The sequence below is a fragment of the Babylonia areolata genome, chromosome 1 (genome assembly GCF_041734735.1).
Source record: "Babylonia areolata isolate BAREFJ2019XMU chromosome 1, ASM4173473v1, whole genome shotgun sequence".
Lineage (NCBI taxonomy): Eukaryota > Metazoa > Mollusca > Gastropoda > Neogastropoda > Buccinidae > Babylonia > Babylonia areolata.
In genome coordinates this window covers 65,604,309-65,621,808 of record NC_134876.1, presented here as the reverse complement: position 1 = coordinate 65,621,808, position 17,500 = coordinate 65,604,309, and the positions used below count along the sequence as shown (strand labels likewise).

Below are 17,500 nucleotides of genomic sequence, written 5' to 3'. Positions count from 1 at the left end.
TGTTTTAGCGCATTTCATGTCTTTGGAGCAGTGTGGTTTTATTTTCGGTCGTATGCCGGTCATGGCTTTGTGTGTTGTGTGTTTTGTGTGGTGTGGGATTACTAAAAAACTGAATGATCCACTATCAAATGAAACTAATGGGCAATGACAATTTTTTGATGAAGAATTTTTCCGACGTCATTGTTTAGTTTTAATGTGAATTTTGGTTACTTCTTTTACTCCATTGGCAGATAAAAATGTTTACAAATTGACTCGTTTGAATGATTTGTCGGTATGTCTGGGACGTGATGTAATCGGTGCCACTTATCTAATTCAACTAAAAGTTGATGGGCCTTATCCACCAAACACACACTCAATCACACGACTTCGAAAGTGAACCATACTTTTATCATTAGTTTATTTTTATCGCTCAAAATGTTTCATTTATTTTATCATTTCTTTCTTTTGAAAACTTCCAGTGAGGTTCGCCTTTCATTAAACAACAAAAATCTACACAAACACCGACCCCACGATACTCCAAATCTAGGGACATCACACCACACACATGATCGCAACAGGCTATTCAGACTCTGGGTTTAATACACGTTTAGTTATTGAATGAGAGTTATGTTGATTCAAATATAGTTAGGTAAATTATGTTCCATATTTCAAACGCTTCATGCTGCCGACTACACGTAAAACTGCACAAAACGACAGAACACACAAGACTTGCAACAGTCCAACAAGAAACACACAGGCCCAAAATTTTCACAAAACTTCGTATGTGACATTTTATGACAGTTTGGACAACAGTAGACTGTGATGAAACGGAAAGTGGTCGACAGAAAGGTAGGAGAGACAGAAATAGACTGTAGAGAGACGGCAAAGAGAGAGAGAGAGAGAGAGAGAGAGAGAGAGACTGAGACAGAGACAGAGACAGACAGAGAGAGATTTTAAATCAATAGGAAGCTATCCAGCAAACTAGATCGTCGGGTTGTCAGCGGAGCAGAGTGGTTGAAATAAAACTCGTTGAACTTCCTAATGACTGTTTCTGGTAAATTAATACAGCTTCACAAAATCAGCTGTTTAATTCAACGACATCAGTGACAGAAGGCAAAGGTGTGGGACACTGTGACAGATTGACTCGACATCGTAACACCATTGACAGACATCACACCACATCGCATCACACCACACCACGTTACGACACCTCCCACCCCCATCCCCCAACACACACCGACACATTCGCAGTCACCAAACTGAATCCTTCACCTGACATCTCGCCTTTTCTCTAAAAATAGAGCGGAAGCACGTTGTCAGTCTCGTGACTGCGACGATTGACATCATTGGCAGGTTTTTTAAGATCGGTGCAACTGAGACGGTGCCAGTTCATTCTTCGAAAAAGTTGTCATCAGAAGCATCAACATCCCGACTAACGTTTTGTGCCAAAATGAAGCTGCATATCGCTCTTTTCGTTGCTGTGGTGGCGGTCACTTCAGTCAGCGGGGGTCCCGTGAAGGTTATGGAGGCGCCACAAAGGTGCTGCTTGCCAAAGCAGTACTCGGCCATTATGACCCCCCTGGGATCGATTAACTCGGAAGAGACGGTAAGTTTGAAATTATTATGTAGTAAACGGGTTACTCTCTCTCTCTGTGTCTGTCTGTCTGTCTGTCTGTGTTTGTTGCTCACTCACCATGCTTGTAAATGTCAATCTCTACTCTCTTGACCGAAACGCATTTGAAAACAACAAACAACAACATAAAAAGAAACAAACAAAAATACACTCTGGCAACAAACTCTTAAGAAAATATTGGAAAATTTGCTTTGGGTATGTAAATGAGTTCTGATACAGAATATGAAACGGAATTTATCAAAATAAGACATAAGATACAAAACCTTTGAATTAAAAGAACTCACTTTACGGTTTACCCTATGTTTTTCTTGTAATGATTTGCCAGCTTTGTCTGCATGGATGGCAGTGATAATTTTTCCAACTGCACAACCAACCACTACTTCCTCAGTTATCATGTAGTTGGTGCATGCTGGACATTTCTGTGATTCTATGAGTAATAACCCACCAGGCATGGACAACAAGCTCTTTAATGTGCATAAAAAATTGATCTACATGGTATAAGTCTATAACTGCAAAGGGGGTTCTGGCACAACAGCAGGTCGACATGTCTGTTTCACTTTCACTTTCACTGCGTTGACGGCCACAATCATCAATTTGATTTTTACGCCGTTTTTGTTGGGTTGCGATGAAAGAAAAACAAACTACAGAAAGCGACAGACCTATTAGTGAGGATGAAAACCTAGTCCTACTCTAAGTGGGTTCTCCGGCAGGCTACTATCACTTCACTTTTCGCCCTTCCGAGCTAGCCGGTCCCTTGCTGATCTAAGACAGCAGGGCCCCAAAAATAAATTAAAAAACCCAAAAGTATTGGGGTAAGAGAGGGGGTGGGGAGGAGGAGGGGGGGGGGGGGGGGGGGTAGGGGACCTATTATCTAATTAACTACTGACTGGGGGGGCACCCTAGACTTAAAGGTGTCCAAGGTGTCTGCTGCTATAGCTGTTTCAGGCAGGTTGTTTCAGTCAGCCAATACCAGGAATGAACCAGGACCCCTGGGATGCTGTAACTGAAAGTGCAAAGGTTTAACCACTTGGCCTTTCCATTTCCATGCATAAACAGTTCACTGAAATATTGATTAACAGGAGTGCACAATGGTTTTACCATCTACAATATGCTTTTTTACAAACCTTTTTTCTCACCCTTGCAAAAAAAAAAGTTCTGTTCTTATTTTCATTTCAACAATGATTTACAAAATTTTGTAGTTGCAATATTTTAAAACTAAAAACAGTGTGTTGTGTCCTCCCCAGTGGTTTCAACCCCCCCCCCCCCCCCCCCCCCCCCAGTCCTCCACCAAAATGTGATAAATGTCAGTTAGCTATATAATCGTATATTTATGTCCACGTTCCTTTTTTTTTTAATGTGTATGGTCCTCGACCATTTGTGCAGTCATATGTGTGTGTGTGTGTGTGTGTGTGTGTGTGTGCATGTGTGTGTGTGCATCTTATTCCAGACATGTTAGCTTCCTCTGAGTGACCATTGAAAATTTCTGGTGATGTGGAAATAAAGCAGCCAGTTGAAGAGAGAGAGAGAATCTTGTATTGAGTTGTTTTGTATTGTATTGTATTACTCTTTTTGTCACAACAGATTTCTCTGTATGAAATTTGGGCTGCTCTCCCCAGGGAGAGTGCATCACTGCACCGAGAGTGCCACCCATTTTTTTTTTTCCTGCCTGCAGTTTTTTTTTTTTTAATTAGTTTTTCCTATCGAAATGGATTTTTCTACAGAATTTTGCCAGGGACAACTCTTTTGTAGCCATGGGTTCTTTTATGTGCGCTAAGTGCATGCTGCACACTGGACCTCAGTTTGTCTTATCCGAATGACTAGCGTCCAGACCTCCACTCAAGGTCAAGTGAAGGGGGAGAAAATACTGGCGACTGTGCCATGAACCAGAGCGTTCCTAGGCAGATGCGTTACCTCTAGGCTATCACTCCACCATCTTAATACATTGTGATGTTGTTGAAAGACAATTAGAACTATATGGCCTGCAATTCCATACAACCTGGCAGAAAAAAGACTTGACAACATGCATGAGGGTGCACATACAGAGGCACACACACATGCATGCACACACGCACACATCTAATATCACTTCAAGTGGAAAGACGTTAAACTGAAGACAACAACACGCACACACACACACACACACACACACTCACTCACTCACACTCACAAACAAAGCCAACAGAACACACGCACACATACACACTCACACATGCACACACACACACACGCAAATGATTTTCCATATGGTAGGGTAAAAACCATACACATACACACAGTATTATATATAATACAGCAGTTATATAATCCCAGCTTGTTGATGAAGCAGTTCAACAGGTGATGCAGTTCAAGTTGTGTTCATGGTGTACTCTTGGTTGTGTGTTGCAGCTTATGCTTGATGTTCAGATGGACTATGACAAAAAGCAGCAAGTGATGATGAATTACTCTGTGAGTTCTGGTTCCAGAAATTGAACCAAAAGGTTTTGATTGACTTTGACAAGGTGAGTTGGACAAAAATCATAACAAAGGTTAAAGTGAGCCCAAAACTTTTGAAGGTGTTAGCATAGTCGCAAAAGCATAATAAATTATATAAATCTATATGTCATGCTGCTTTCCTAAAACACATTTGAAAAGGTATAAAAGAAAGGTATAGATTCATAAAAATATTTTCTTTTCTGTAGAATATGCTTTTTTATATTTAACATTATCAACTTAAAAAAATGTGGTGCAACTTACACATATACAACACATGTATGAGAAAACAACCACCCCAAGATGCTCTGTGTACTTGCATGCAGCTGAGGACTAAAATACAAAATAAAACAAGAAAGATCCCCCTCTCCCCCAAATAAAAAAATCACACACACACACACACACACACACACACACACACACACACACCACCACCACCATTTCTCACTCAGAAATATCAAGGGAGTGAATTCTAGCGGATGACTTTTGTGCTGTGCGACACAGAATGTGTGTGGTGTTCAGACAGTGCAACACTAGCACCTGTGTGTTGCAACATGTGCATTCCATTCCATTCCATTCATTCTTCTGCCCGGGATGGGCATAGAGGAGACATGAGGGACGATTCCGTAGTCAGACGACGCCATCCGGTTCTATCTTCTGCCTGTCGTATCAGCGTAGCGCTATCCATATTGGTCCATTCCTTGAGTGGTTCCAGTGGACCCGCTAGCATGGTTATTTGGCTCTTGACAAAGTCATTGGTCTTTCTGTCCTTCCATGAGATTCCAAGCAATCGTCTGAAGCATTTTGTCTCGAACGTCTGGACTTTCCTAGTAGTCTCTGCTGTTAAAGTCCAACTTTCACATCCATACAGCAGTATGGATAGCACAAGGGATCGGTACAGTTTGATCTTTGTTGGAAAGCTGATCTCTCTGTTCTTCCAAATCTTGCTGAGCTTAGCCATTGCTGATGTTCCGATCGCTATCCTAATCTTTATTTCAGTTGTTGAGCGACCGTCGTTTGTGAGGGTGGTGCCGAGATATTTGAAAGCATCCACTTCTTCAAGTTGTTGTCCGTTCATGAAGATTTGAGCTTGGGTGTTGGTTGAGCTGTTTACCAACACTTTGCTTTTCTCGGTGCTCACTTCCATTCCGTATGCACCTGCTCTTCCTTCTAGTCTCTTGGTGAGGTCTTGTAGTTCTTTGTTGCTGCCTCCTAGTAGATCTATGTCATCTGCGAACATGTGCACTGTCCACCAAAACCACAGTAAAGAAAATTTGGGACACATGCTTGTGAGGTGCTTTTTTCATTACTTTTACATGTACATTATGTATATGTAAAATCACGAATTTCCCAGGAACACTCTTGAGTATAATTTTTTTTTCAGTTTTTTTAAGTTAATCTTAAAGCTTCCATGCTGTTCATGAATGTGCTCTGTGCTGCTGTTGCAGGATATGCTGTATGTTGTGCCTGCCGCTGCTCCCGATTACTGCTTCAAGATGCCTTACAGTATGGCTCTTGTGCAATGTATTCCAGGTTAGTATGCTTTGATCACTGTCACTTACAGCACAAAGTTTGTAACGTAAGCTAGGGCTGAAGGTTGCATGAACCATCCTAGCGGAGCTATGTTTTTGCTCTGCATTAAGGCTTTTGATAAGTCTGTAGAATTAGCGTAGACTTTGGAAAATTCTTTACACTAGGCAAACTTATTGCTGCTGAGATCACTTATGCAACCTTGCCCAGGTCCAGATGAGTTCAAGGGCGTTAGATATTCCACAACAAATGCATTGGTTGAGTAACTACAGCACTCAAACAAAGTCCGCAAAACTCAAAGCATGCAGCTTAGTGACCCCCCCCCCCACCCTCCCCCAGAAGAAACACACAGAATGAATCCAGAATCACTGAGTTTTTTTTCTCTGTAAGTACTGTATATTTGATTATTCCTGCTCTTTCCAGATGACACTAAAGTTCGTGTTTCATTTTTGTGTCTTCCGTGTCTTCTGTTGCTGTACATCTATATTTGCTATCCCCAGGTGATTTCAAGAACTGCACCTGTGATTGGTAACCAACAAACCAGTATATCCACCATCCCGCAAGATTTGAAACATTGTAAAATATATGTGTAAGTTATTCCCGGACAGTCCTGAATATGTATGCTTAATTTTTAGACATATCCACACACACACACAGACCGCTTGATGTATTGTATGTTTATTTCTATTATTTCCCTCCAGACGATGCAGAATATTTGGGCTCCACCTACATGGGCCCAATGTCTGGTGGCTTGCCTTATGATGGATGGAGGTTCAAACTCACAAAGAACAGCACTAGCATGATCGCCACTCTCGCCGTGTCCAAGAATAGCTGTGTGCCACTTGTGGAGGGTGTTGGATTTCCTAACAACAGTGAGTGTATCAGGGTGTGTGTGTGTGTGTGTGTGTGTGTGTGTGTGTGTGTGTGTGTGTAGTTGTGCATGTGTGTTTCAGGTTGTGTGTGTGTGTGTGTGTTTGTGTGTGTCACTGTGTGTGTGTGTGTGTGTGTGTCTAGTTGTGCGTGTGTGTATTAGGTTGTGTGTGCACATGGGTGCGTGTATGTGTGTGTTTGTGTGTATTCAAGTGAATTTCATAAGTGTGTGTGTGTGTGTGTGTGTGTGTGCGCGCATGCACATGAGAGTTGCATCAAATGATCAGTCCACTGGCTGTGCTACTTTGTGCAGAGACATTGAGGAAACTTTGCTTGCAGTGGGCATGGTTTTTGTGTGGACAGTTGACCAGCTGGTGTTGTGTGATGAACCGCATCACACAGCAATTTGATGATGATGCAAAGAGTGTACTCTGTATACTTAAAAAGAAAAGATGCTTTGAAAATAATACATGGCTACATGTCTACATGGTGGGGTAAAAACGGTCATACACGTAAAAGCCCACTTTTGTTCATACGAGTGAATGTGGGAGCTGCAGCCCATGAACGAACAAGATGATTGGCGGGTGTTTTTTTGTTTTTTTGTTGTTTTTGTTTTTTGTTTTTGCTGTAGATGTGCACATGGTTGATTCATTGAGCATTCAAATAGCTTCCAGATAGCAAAATTGAAACTAAAAGGTATTCCATCACCATACTGATGTGCCAAACTGACCAGGTTATATAATTTTTTGAAAGGTAGTCACATCAGTCTGTTAACCAGGTGGAGGAAGAAGTGTATGCCAGCATGACAATCACAGATAAATTCCTTGTTCAGTTGATATTCAGTATGAGGAAAGCCCCATGTTATCCTCTAAAAGCTTGTCACAGTTTTCGGTAATACTTGTCAGGTTTCACAAACAGGCAAAAATGGTTCAGGACAAACTCTTAGAATAAAAGTCAGCAGACTGACACCATGTTGTTAGTCATAGCTGACTTTGGCCATCACACACATTCTGAACGGTCTCACTTTTAGGTCATAGATGTGAAATTTGCTTGGTTAATACCAGCATGAACAGGGCTTCTGGTAAATTAAAAATCTTTTGGGTCCCAGGCACTCTTTTAGTTTAACCTTAGTTCTAGTGGGTCCCTTGGAAGGTCACTCCAATGCGGCATTGCTCTTACACATACAAAGCCAGGCTTATCTATTCTTTTTGTCAAAATTGTCTGTGGGCCAAGAAGTGGCCAAGGGAAACACATCGTCATGACAGATGATAACGCTCCCATACAGGATTCACTGTCTGTTAACTCACTTGGGACGACAAGTTTTCTCCCTTGCTTTTCCCCACAGACGGCCCATTTGTAAGGGTTTGGAAAAAAATTACAAAAAATACAAAATGCTGTGTAAGAAAATGAAACTTGCAGAACTGGTTTATTACGTGTTGAGCTATTACATATATATATATATATAAAAAAAATCAAATTTCTCTTCTTATTTTTACAGTTTTGCCATATGTAGAAAATACTGCCAATTTTTCACCCCGAATCACCATACCCATGCTCGCTTTCTGCATTAAATTCGCTTTCTTCTTCATCATCATCCACCTATACAATGTCCGACCCTTCAGTTTGTAGCATTTCAAGTACTTCGGCAACCCTAAAATGTTGCCGTCACTGCCTTGTTCTCTTCACAACATTCTGAGAAGAGCCTGCTTTGCTAACAGGCTGGCACGCGAGCAGACGACCAGTCAGTGATTTTGTCAGCGTGTGTGCGAGACAGGCCACATATCCCAGGCTGACCAGTCATACTGTTCGATTGTGGAGTGACCCAGAATAGCGCACTCTGCTTGGCTAATCACAAAATCACGTGTACAGCGCATGATGGAATTTTACTTTCGGAGAATGCTATTCCATTCCTTCGTCCGAATCCGAATACGTTTTGTGTAGGAATGCATGAGCATTCCTTTGTCCGGATAGCTTTAAGAATGCTCCAGGGACCCACTCAGTAAACCTACAGTGCTTCTTTCCATTATCAAAACATCAGGGATGCATGTTTATTCACTATCAGAAGCATGTGACACAACCCAGTTTCACTCACTACAAGGCAGAGGGAAGGCTGATGTGGAGGGGGGATACTCTTACGTTAACCACGTTGACAGTGATGTTAAAACTTTCAAAAAAACTTACCCACCATTGCCCAACAGTGGATTATGGGACTGAAAGTGTGTGTGTGTGTGTGTGTGTGTGTGTGTGAGAGAGAGAGAGAGAGAGAGACGTGTGTGTGTGTGTGTGTGTGAGACAGAGACAGAGACAGAGAGAGAATCAGAATCAGCATTAGAATCGTATATATACTTTTGACGTGCGCAGTAGCCAAGTGGTTAAAGCGTTGGACTTTCAATCTGAGGGTCCTGGGTTCGAATCTTGGTAACAGCGCCTGATGGGTAAAGGGTGGAGATTTTTTTTTTTATCTCCCAGGTCAACATGTGCAGACCTGCTTGTTCCTCAACCCTCTTTGTGTGTATACGCAAGCAGAAGATCAAACACTCACGTGAAAGATCCTGTAATCCATGTCAGCATTTGGAGGGTTATGGAAATAGAACAAATCCAGCATACACCCACCCCATACCCAGTATGGCTGCCTACATGGTGGGGTAAAAACGGTCATGCACGTAAAAGCCCACTTGTGTACATACTAGTGAACGTAGGAGTAGCAGCCCATGATTGAAGAAGAAGATGTCCACATTTGTCATGTGTTTATGCATGTGTGTGTTGCAGAGGAGTTGAACCAGCTGTACATGTTCTCAGCATACCAACCAAAACTGACAGATCCCGATGCCTTTAACCTGCCCAAGAGCTGCTACAAGTGAGCACTGTCATGAATTCCTTGCAGTGATCTGTGAAACTTCCCAGCTTGCTTCATCCATATACTTTCAGCATCCAGAGCACTGAAATGGTTCAAATATCTGATTATTTTTTCCACTGACTGATTTTGTTTGGTCTGATTTTGGCAACCCTGCTGGTCTTGTGTTTTATTTTCTGTTCAGGTCTTTATTTGTATGTGTGTGTGTGATTTAGTTGATTTGTGTTTTTCTTTCACTAGTTTTCTTTTTCTTTGTTATTTCAAGTGCAGGTGGTGGGGGTGAAGGGTCTCAAGTTTTCCCTTTCCTTTTGCTTTCTTGTTTAGTTGTTTGCTGAAGAAATTCTCATTGATTTTTATTACATTGCTACTATAGTGTTGTAAAGCAGCACAGCTGACCATTTCTTTTTGTTTCTGACCTTTGGGTTTGTTTAATTTTGATTTTTATCTTTTCCCTTTTATAGTTTCTGAATGCTAATGTCTATTAGTTGTGGAACATTTTTTCCCCTCAAAGATGCATGTTAAGACTGCATAATTTTGGCTCTACATAATCTGTGTTGTTTTGATGTTATTTGGATGATTGTTACCTACCTTCTGCAATATGCTTTTCTTTAAAAAAAAGAAAGAAAAAAGTTCATGTAATATGGCAAAATTTGTGAAGAGATAAAAAATAACTGAAAAAAGCCTGCCTTTGAAAAGAAATGAGCTGCTGCTGTGATAGATTTGATTGTGCTGATTCTGTGGGGAAAAGCAAAACAAAACAATTGCTGGAGCAAGATTCTTGCCTGTGTTGATCACCATGAATTCCTCATGATATATTATTCACATATCTTTCTACCCTGATTTTAGTGGACTAGTACACATGCTATGCCAATCCATTAGAATTTTTGCATGCAAAACAAACTAGCTCATGTAATGTTTTGCATTGATTAAACAGTCAGCTGCTTTTTTTTGTATATGAGTATTTTCTGCATTATTTTTAAAGAAAGGGGCAGTGGTGGGTAACGCTGTTATTTTGTGGATGTTGAATCTGTTATTAAACATTGAATCATATGCTTTCAGAGAGTACTTAATAAATGCCAATGCAAACATGGGTTTTAAGAAATGCTCTGGATTGCATGATCACACATGAAATTAAAAATGAAAAATAAGATAAAAAGAATGCATGCACACAACCCCCCTCTCCCCCAGTCCCCTTCTTGTAAACTTCCTTCACCCACTGGCATTTCAGTGGTAATGGTTGTGAAAGTAACTTCTTGACCATACATGTCCTCACTGAAGGCATGGGAAGCACTTTTTCTTTATTAGATGTAACGTTTAGTTTGAATTTACTAATCAGTATAATGTGTGCATGAATTGATTAGTTTGACTTCATTAATCAGTATATTGTAAGAATTGATTACTAAAGATTTATTTGAATTCATTAATCAGTATGTCTGTAAAAATTGATTATTAAAGATTTGGTAAGCACATTTCAGTTGTGTGTGTGTGTGTGCGCGCGTGTGCGCATGCTTTAGACACATATCAAACCTCATAATCGGCAAAAAATAATGATAGGAAAAGTTGTCACCTGCTTCTGCAACAACCATTTTCATTTTATGACAACACAGATGATGGGGACAAAGATAAAATACTGAAAATTAAAACAGCTTTGATGAAATAAAACCAGATCAAGAACATCAACAATGACCAGAGTTGACAATCATAAATATTCTCTGTGTGTATGACCTGTTATGGGTCTTATCTCTTTTCCATTATTGTTTCAGTACATTAATTTTATTTGGCATACAACAACTACATATGTTAGGACTAATAAGGTTTGAGCCTGAAGGGAAAGATCTGTGTTCTATCCTAAATATAAACACTGGCAGAAAATGGAAAGTGCACATCCAATGTCCTTTGCAAAACAATGGCCTGATAAGTATAAACTATCTCGCATCCAGTTGGCCTGATGTGAAAGAGTGTAGTTCCCCTCTCCTCATAACCCGTTGCTTAAAAAACTGAACAGTCTTCCAGTTGAAAATACTATACTGTCTGCTTCAAACAACGAAAACAGACAATTTTCTTTAGGCTCATCAAAAAAACTCATCTACAGATAAAATAAGTGATACAAAAATGAATGAATAACATGTCCATCCTTCCTTGATCACTGTGTTCATTTATTTGAGCCTTTGTTCTGCAACAGAATTGAACCCCTTCTGTCTGTCATTAGGTCACTGGCCAACAGAGAAAGGAGTGAAGATGAACATTTTCTGTTCTGTTTTCGTCCGTTTCATGTGGCCACTGTCTGGACTGCTGTACTCTGGAGTCCATCTGCTCAGCTTTGCCCTATCAGTTTTGAATAATATTTTCTTTAGGAAAGCTCTCCAATGCTGCTTTAAAGCTCAGGACAGTTACGAGTGATCTACTTTTTAGAAGTTCTCCTTTATTTTTCTAGATGATTTTGATAACTATACCGTGACCCACTGGAGCAGTCTCTGGCAGGTGACTAATACCTGCACCGTACAAGGCCATCACACCATCGATCGCCTCAAAGAAATAAAAGCAGAGAGAGGGAGTGGCCGTAGGTCTAACATGAAAGGTAGAGCACGATGCTTTGCAAATCAAATATCGGCATCATTTCCAAACCAACATTGCGCAAATTTCTTCAAAACGGAACAGAGTCTCTGTGGGCTTTTCCAAATACAATAGACTGAGCAACACACTAGACGCCACGTTCTTGGCATCAGAGATCTTTTCCCATCCCTCTTGCGGCCAGTCAGTGGCAGCCTCTGTGCGTGTGTGTATGTGTGTGTGTGTGTGCATGTGTGGGTCTGTATTTTTGAGTGCTTTTGTGCATGCGCGAGAGTGTAAGTGTACACAAGTGTCAGTAGAGTTCTGTGCACGTGCGTGTGTGTCTGTGTGTGTGTGTGTATGTGTGAGGGGGAGGTGGGGGTGCGGGGGGAGGTGGGGTAGAGGATGAGGTATGTGAGCATATGCATGCCTACACTGTGGGAGCAACAGGATATTGGAACGTATATATATATATATATATATATCTTTGTATATATGTGTGTGGAGATATGGGCATATGTGTGTGTGCTTGTACAAGTAAGTGTTCATCTGTGTGTGTGTGTGTGTGTGTGTGCCGTGGAAGCTGTGATACGTAGACTAGAAATGAGTGTGTGGAGGAGGGGGGTAGAGGAGGTGCAGGGTAATGTGTGTGGTGTGTGTGTGTGTGTTGAAGCTCATGTACGTTTATATGTATTTGACTGTGCTTTCATATCTCTGAAACTGCATGTTCGGTGCATATCTGTTATGCATGTGTGGGTGTATATGTGAATGTGTGTCTTCATGTTTTACATCTATCTGCTTATTTATCATCATTGTTTTTTTTTGTTTGTTTTTTTAACTTATAGTTATTATTAATTTATTTCTTTTGTGTAAGCTTATCTATCATTTATTCACCTTTTTTTTCCCTCAAGGCCTGACTAAGCACGTTGGGTTACGCTGCTGGTCAGGCATCTGCTTGGCAGATGTGGTGTAGCGTATATGGATTTGTCCGAACGCAGTGACGCCTCCTTGAGCTACTGAAACTGAAACTGTAAAATACTGCTCCGCTCAGGCCGCGGAGAAATTGAAAGTAGCTGTGGCCACTGTAGTGACCTCCCTTAGTATCAAAACATAACAACGCAACAACACAACACATGGACCGCACATGCAAACGTATTTTTTTTTTCAACACCATTTTCCCAAAACATGTTATGGAGACTGTAACAGAAACTGTAGAAAAGTTGTTTTTTTTTAACACATAAATAGTTATGAAAGGATTTGCATTCACAGGTTGATGCACTGCACCCTGACCGTTCAGTTTATCCATACAGACAACTGTGACTAAGCTGAGAGGCAGGTAGACTGGTTTGAAAGTATTCAGAGCTCACACCAGTATACATTCATTCCTCTGGCTGTAAAACCATCAGGTTAAATGTTAAAGGCCCCATGGTAGAGTGGAGTTTAACGACCTATCGGCTTTACGCCCTTAAGGTCAAGTTGCCTTTTACGGCCATTGGGGCAGTGAATTTATTCTCCACTGACGGCCGTGTGTCTTTTTGCCGTTTTCGTTCCCCAACCTGAGTCAGATACACCTGGGTGGAGTGAGGAAAATCGGAGTAAAGTGTATTTGTCAAGGACACACCACTTTGCTGAAACGTTTTCCCCACTAAACCCCCCAGTGACCGGTGAATACACCACGACTTTATACGGCTCACATCATCACGAAAGTAAGTCCGTGTGAATCAGATCCACTGGCCCGCCCCGCCCCTGACAAACATCACGTGCTTATCCACCCCCATCACCTTCCCCTTCCCCTCGGCCTCTCTCATCTCTCTTTGTTCTTTTTATGACTTTGAGCTTTGAGCCAGGTCTTTAGCTGAAGGGAGTAGTAGGCCTCCTTCGTTCATGGCTGACCATGGACAGAGTATATCCGACCTAATGTCTAATTGGGCTGTCTGCTTGGACCAAGCATGGTCGCCTGTGACTGCAGAGACCGATGCGAGAGAGACAGTCTCTGTCGCAGCGGTCACATGTCAAGCTGATGCTGGTCTGTTGGTTGCCGTCCCTTTTCTGCGAGCTCGCTTTTCTGCTGCAGCAGCTGACAGTTTGTCCTCACCAATCCGTAGCTGATTCTTGAGAGTGCTTCTCCATCTGTTGCCGCGGCGGTCATCTGCAAGGTCCTCCCAGGACTCAGTTGATCTCAAGCGCCTCATGTCACGTTTGCAAACGTCATTGTATCTCAGCTGTGGGCGGCCGATGCTTCCCTGCCACGCGAGCTCTCCATAAAGGATGTCTTTTGGGATGCGACCATCTTCCATGCGGCGAACGTGGCCCAGCCAGCGCAGCCGACGCTGTCTCAGCATAGTATACATGGTCGGGAATGAAAGGGAATTGAAGGGAGTAAACCATAGATAACACATAGCTTAAAAGTTGGCGGAGTTAGTTCCCCATGTAGGCTGCCTTGGTAGGCAACATGCTGGCCGGCCGTTGGTATTGACTGAGTAAAACTCATGAACTCAATACCCCGTTTGGTTTCTGCTAAAGCACAGATGATAGCAAGCAATCTAACGTACAACAACGCCACAAACATTGCAAAAGGTTTTGCATAGTACAAACACAGAAATTATGATGCTCAGTGACAGGCTGCCCAAGTGTCCATTTTCCACTCCGTCAGCGCGGCTATCAGCGGTAATAATTTTACATATCAAATAACTAGGACGCGCGCGCGCGCGCACACACACACACACACACACATGCGCGTGAATCCAAACCCGAGTTTTTATTTTTATTGATTGATTTTTTCATTGATTTATTTATTTATTTATCAATTATTATTATATTATCATTGGTTATTTTTTCAATTATTATCATCATTATTATTTAAAGATTAAGCTATTACTGACATCACCCATGTCGAGCAGATAAAGTACCTGAAGCAACTGGTTAACATCAGTCGTCACTGGCTACAAATTTTCAACTCGGTGATGACAAATAACTTTTGGACTGAGCACTGAATGTCGGAATATGTCGCGGACAATTTGGGGCGTAACAGAACACCCCTTCCTCCTAGTTCGTATATCTGCCATACTATTCTACCTTCTCCGGGTCTTCTTCTTCGTCTGTGGGCTGCAACTCCCACGTCAGTTCACTCGTAGTATGTACACGAGTGCGCTTTTACGTGTATAACCGTTTTTATCCCGCCATGTAGACAGCCTTACTCCGTTTTGAGGCGTGTGCGTGCTGGTTATGTTCTTGTTTCCATAACCCACCGAACGCCGACATGGATCACAGGATCTTAAACGCGCGCATTTGTTCTTCTGCTTACGTAAACACACGTAAGGGGTTCAGGCACAAGCAGGCCGGATCTGCACATAATGTTGACGTGGGAGATCGGAAAAATCTCCAGCGTTTACCCACCAGGCGCCTTTACCAAAATTCGAACCCGGGACCCTCAGGTTGAAAGTCCAACGATTTAACCACTCGGCTATTGCGTCCGTCATCCCCAGGTCAACCTTCAATATCCGCTTCATTCCCCGCATCAGCTCAGGTATGTCCACCAAAGCGTGCAGCTAAGACTGACAGTGAAAACTCGATTAAAAATTTGTGCAGGTTATAGGTTAGACTCCCCCCCCCCCCCTCCCCGAAAAAAGAAAAAAAAAGGAAGAAAAACAACAACAGATCTTCCCCTTTCGTTCACACTCCTCTCCCACCAAGTGTGTGTGCGTTGGCGTGTGTGTGTGAGTGTGTGTGTGTGTGTGTGTGTGTGTGTGTGTGTGTGTGTGTGTGTGATATCAAACACAAAAAATATTCTGGGAAAATATATTTGATATTACTTGACTTATATCGAAATGGTATTTATTCTTCAAAATGGATGAGTTGTATCAGACAAGTTTTGATAGAAGCAGGGTATGACTGTGTTTGGGATGCTCAATTCTTCTTGAAGAGGGAATCTTTCTGCAAGAATGTCAACATTGCTTTGAGAGATAGTTTTCAAAATCTATGGAGACATGTTCTAGAGGCGAGTAGTAAATGTTTGTTTTATCGAAATTTCAAAAGTGGATTTGGTAGAGAAAAATATATGTCAAATGCCTGATAATTATGTTATCAGCTTCTTCAGATTTCGAAGTAGTAATCATAAGCTCGAAATAGAAACAGGGAGACACAAAGGCATACCACGAGAGTTACGGCTTTGTAAGGTTTGTAACATGTCTGTGATTGGTGATGAGTTTCATTTTATAATGGAATGTCCCAATTATGATCAGTTACGAAATAGACATGTTCCTCAAAAATATTTGTCTCCAAAATCGGTTTTTAATTTTTGTAATACGCTCAAAGGAGGCAAAAAAGTCATTTTAGCTGTAAGTAAGATGATTAGATTTGCAAATGTTGCCTAGTTATACTTTTGGAGTTAAAAGACATTTGTGTTTTCTCAACTTTTATGTGATATTGTTGTGTATTTGGAAATGTTTGTTCTGGGCACGAAAAGATTATTTTGCAGTAATCCTCCATACTCCAATAGGAGTGAAAGGATAATTAAAACTTGAAACTTGAAACTTGTGTGTGTGTGTGTGTGTGTGTGTGTGTGTGCGTTGGCGCGCGCTGCGGGTGTGGGTGCATACACGTCTACACGGTCAGGGACGGGTTCTCTCTCTCTCTCTTGTTTATCTCATTTTCCTAGTTAATAAAATTTCGTGTCGTGTCGTGTCGTGTCGTCTCTCTTTCTCTCTCTCTCTCTCTCTCTCTCTCTCTCTCTCTCTCTCTCTCTCTCTCCCCCCTCTCTCTCTGTCTTTCCTTCTTCTTCTTGCAAACTGATTGTTCTTCAGCATGATCTCAAATAAGATAACTAGGCCTTTCTCTCGAAACAGGTTTGTGCGTACTGTGCCACTTACATTATGTACATTCTATCTTTCTCTCTGTGTCTGTCTTCTCTGTCTGTCCATCGGCCTGTCTGTCTCTGTCTCTCTCTCAGGGAGGCTGAAGAACGAAGCATACATTTCAAATCGTTTTGAGTTAATATCATGGGCATTGTTCAAACAAATGAATACATTAAGAGAAAAAAAAGAGTTATTGTTGCCCATCTTTTCTTTTTATTGTGTTCTCATCAGCTGGAACCCTCGTCTTCTGCAAAGGTTGTTACTGCCATTGGCAAGCACCTGATGAAGATGTTATTAAAACCAACTGTCTGTCTGACTCTGTCTCTCTCTGCTTCTGTCTGTCTCTCTCTCTGTCTCTCTTTCTGTCTCTCTCTTTTCAAAGAAAGGCTAATCACATACGCAGTAATTATATGGAGGAATGGGATTTCAATGTTAGCAGCACTGTATCCTGCTGTCAGGCATCTACCTAACAGATGTCATGTAGCGTCTGTGGATTTGTCCGAACGCGGGGACGCCTTCTGGAGAAATTGAAAATGAAAAACTGAAACTCTCTTGTACATGTTGGACTAATTTCCTTTTTCTCCCCTCTTTTCTTTGAGGGCAGGATGAAAACAGGCCATTATGATCTTATTTCTTTTCGCCCAGTCAGCCTGTTTGTCACGGCTCCATAAAACCCATACCCAAAGGAGGGTTGTACCTTCGTAAGGTAAGCGGCTATCGCATCCTAACTTTGCAACATATCCTGTGAATACTCATGGAACG

General features: G+C 41.6%; 1 protein-coding gene across 1 annotated transcript; it reads left to right on the top strand.

Moving 5' to 3' along the window:
- Positions 1 to 1,265: 1,265 nt before the first annotated feature.
- On the top strand, positions 1,266 to 16,417 carry LOC143285736 (uncharacterized). Its single transcript, XM_076593148.1, has 5 exons — positions 1,266 to 1,585; positions 3,998 to 4,110; positions 5,530 to 5,614; positions 6,313 to 6,483; positions 9,251 to 16,417. The coding sequence occupies exons 3-5, from the start codon at positions 5,533 to 5,535 to the stop codon at positions 9,340 to 9,342; spliced, it is 345 nt and encodes a 114-aa protein (XP_076449263.1). The 5' UTR covers positions 1,266 to 1,585; positions 3,998 to 4,110; positions 5,530 to 5,532; the 3' UTR covers positions 9,343 to 16,417.
- The last annotated feature ends 1,083 nt before the right edge of the window (positions 16,418 to 17,500 follow it).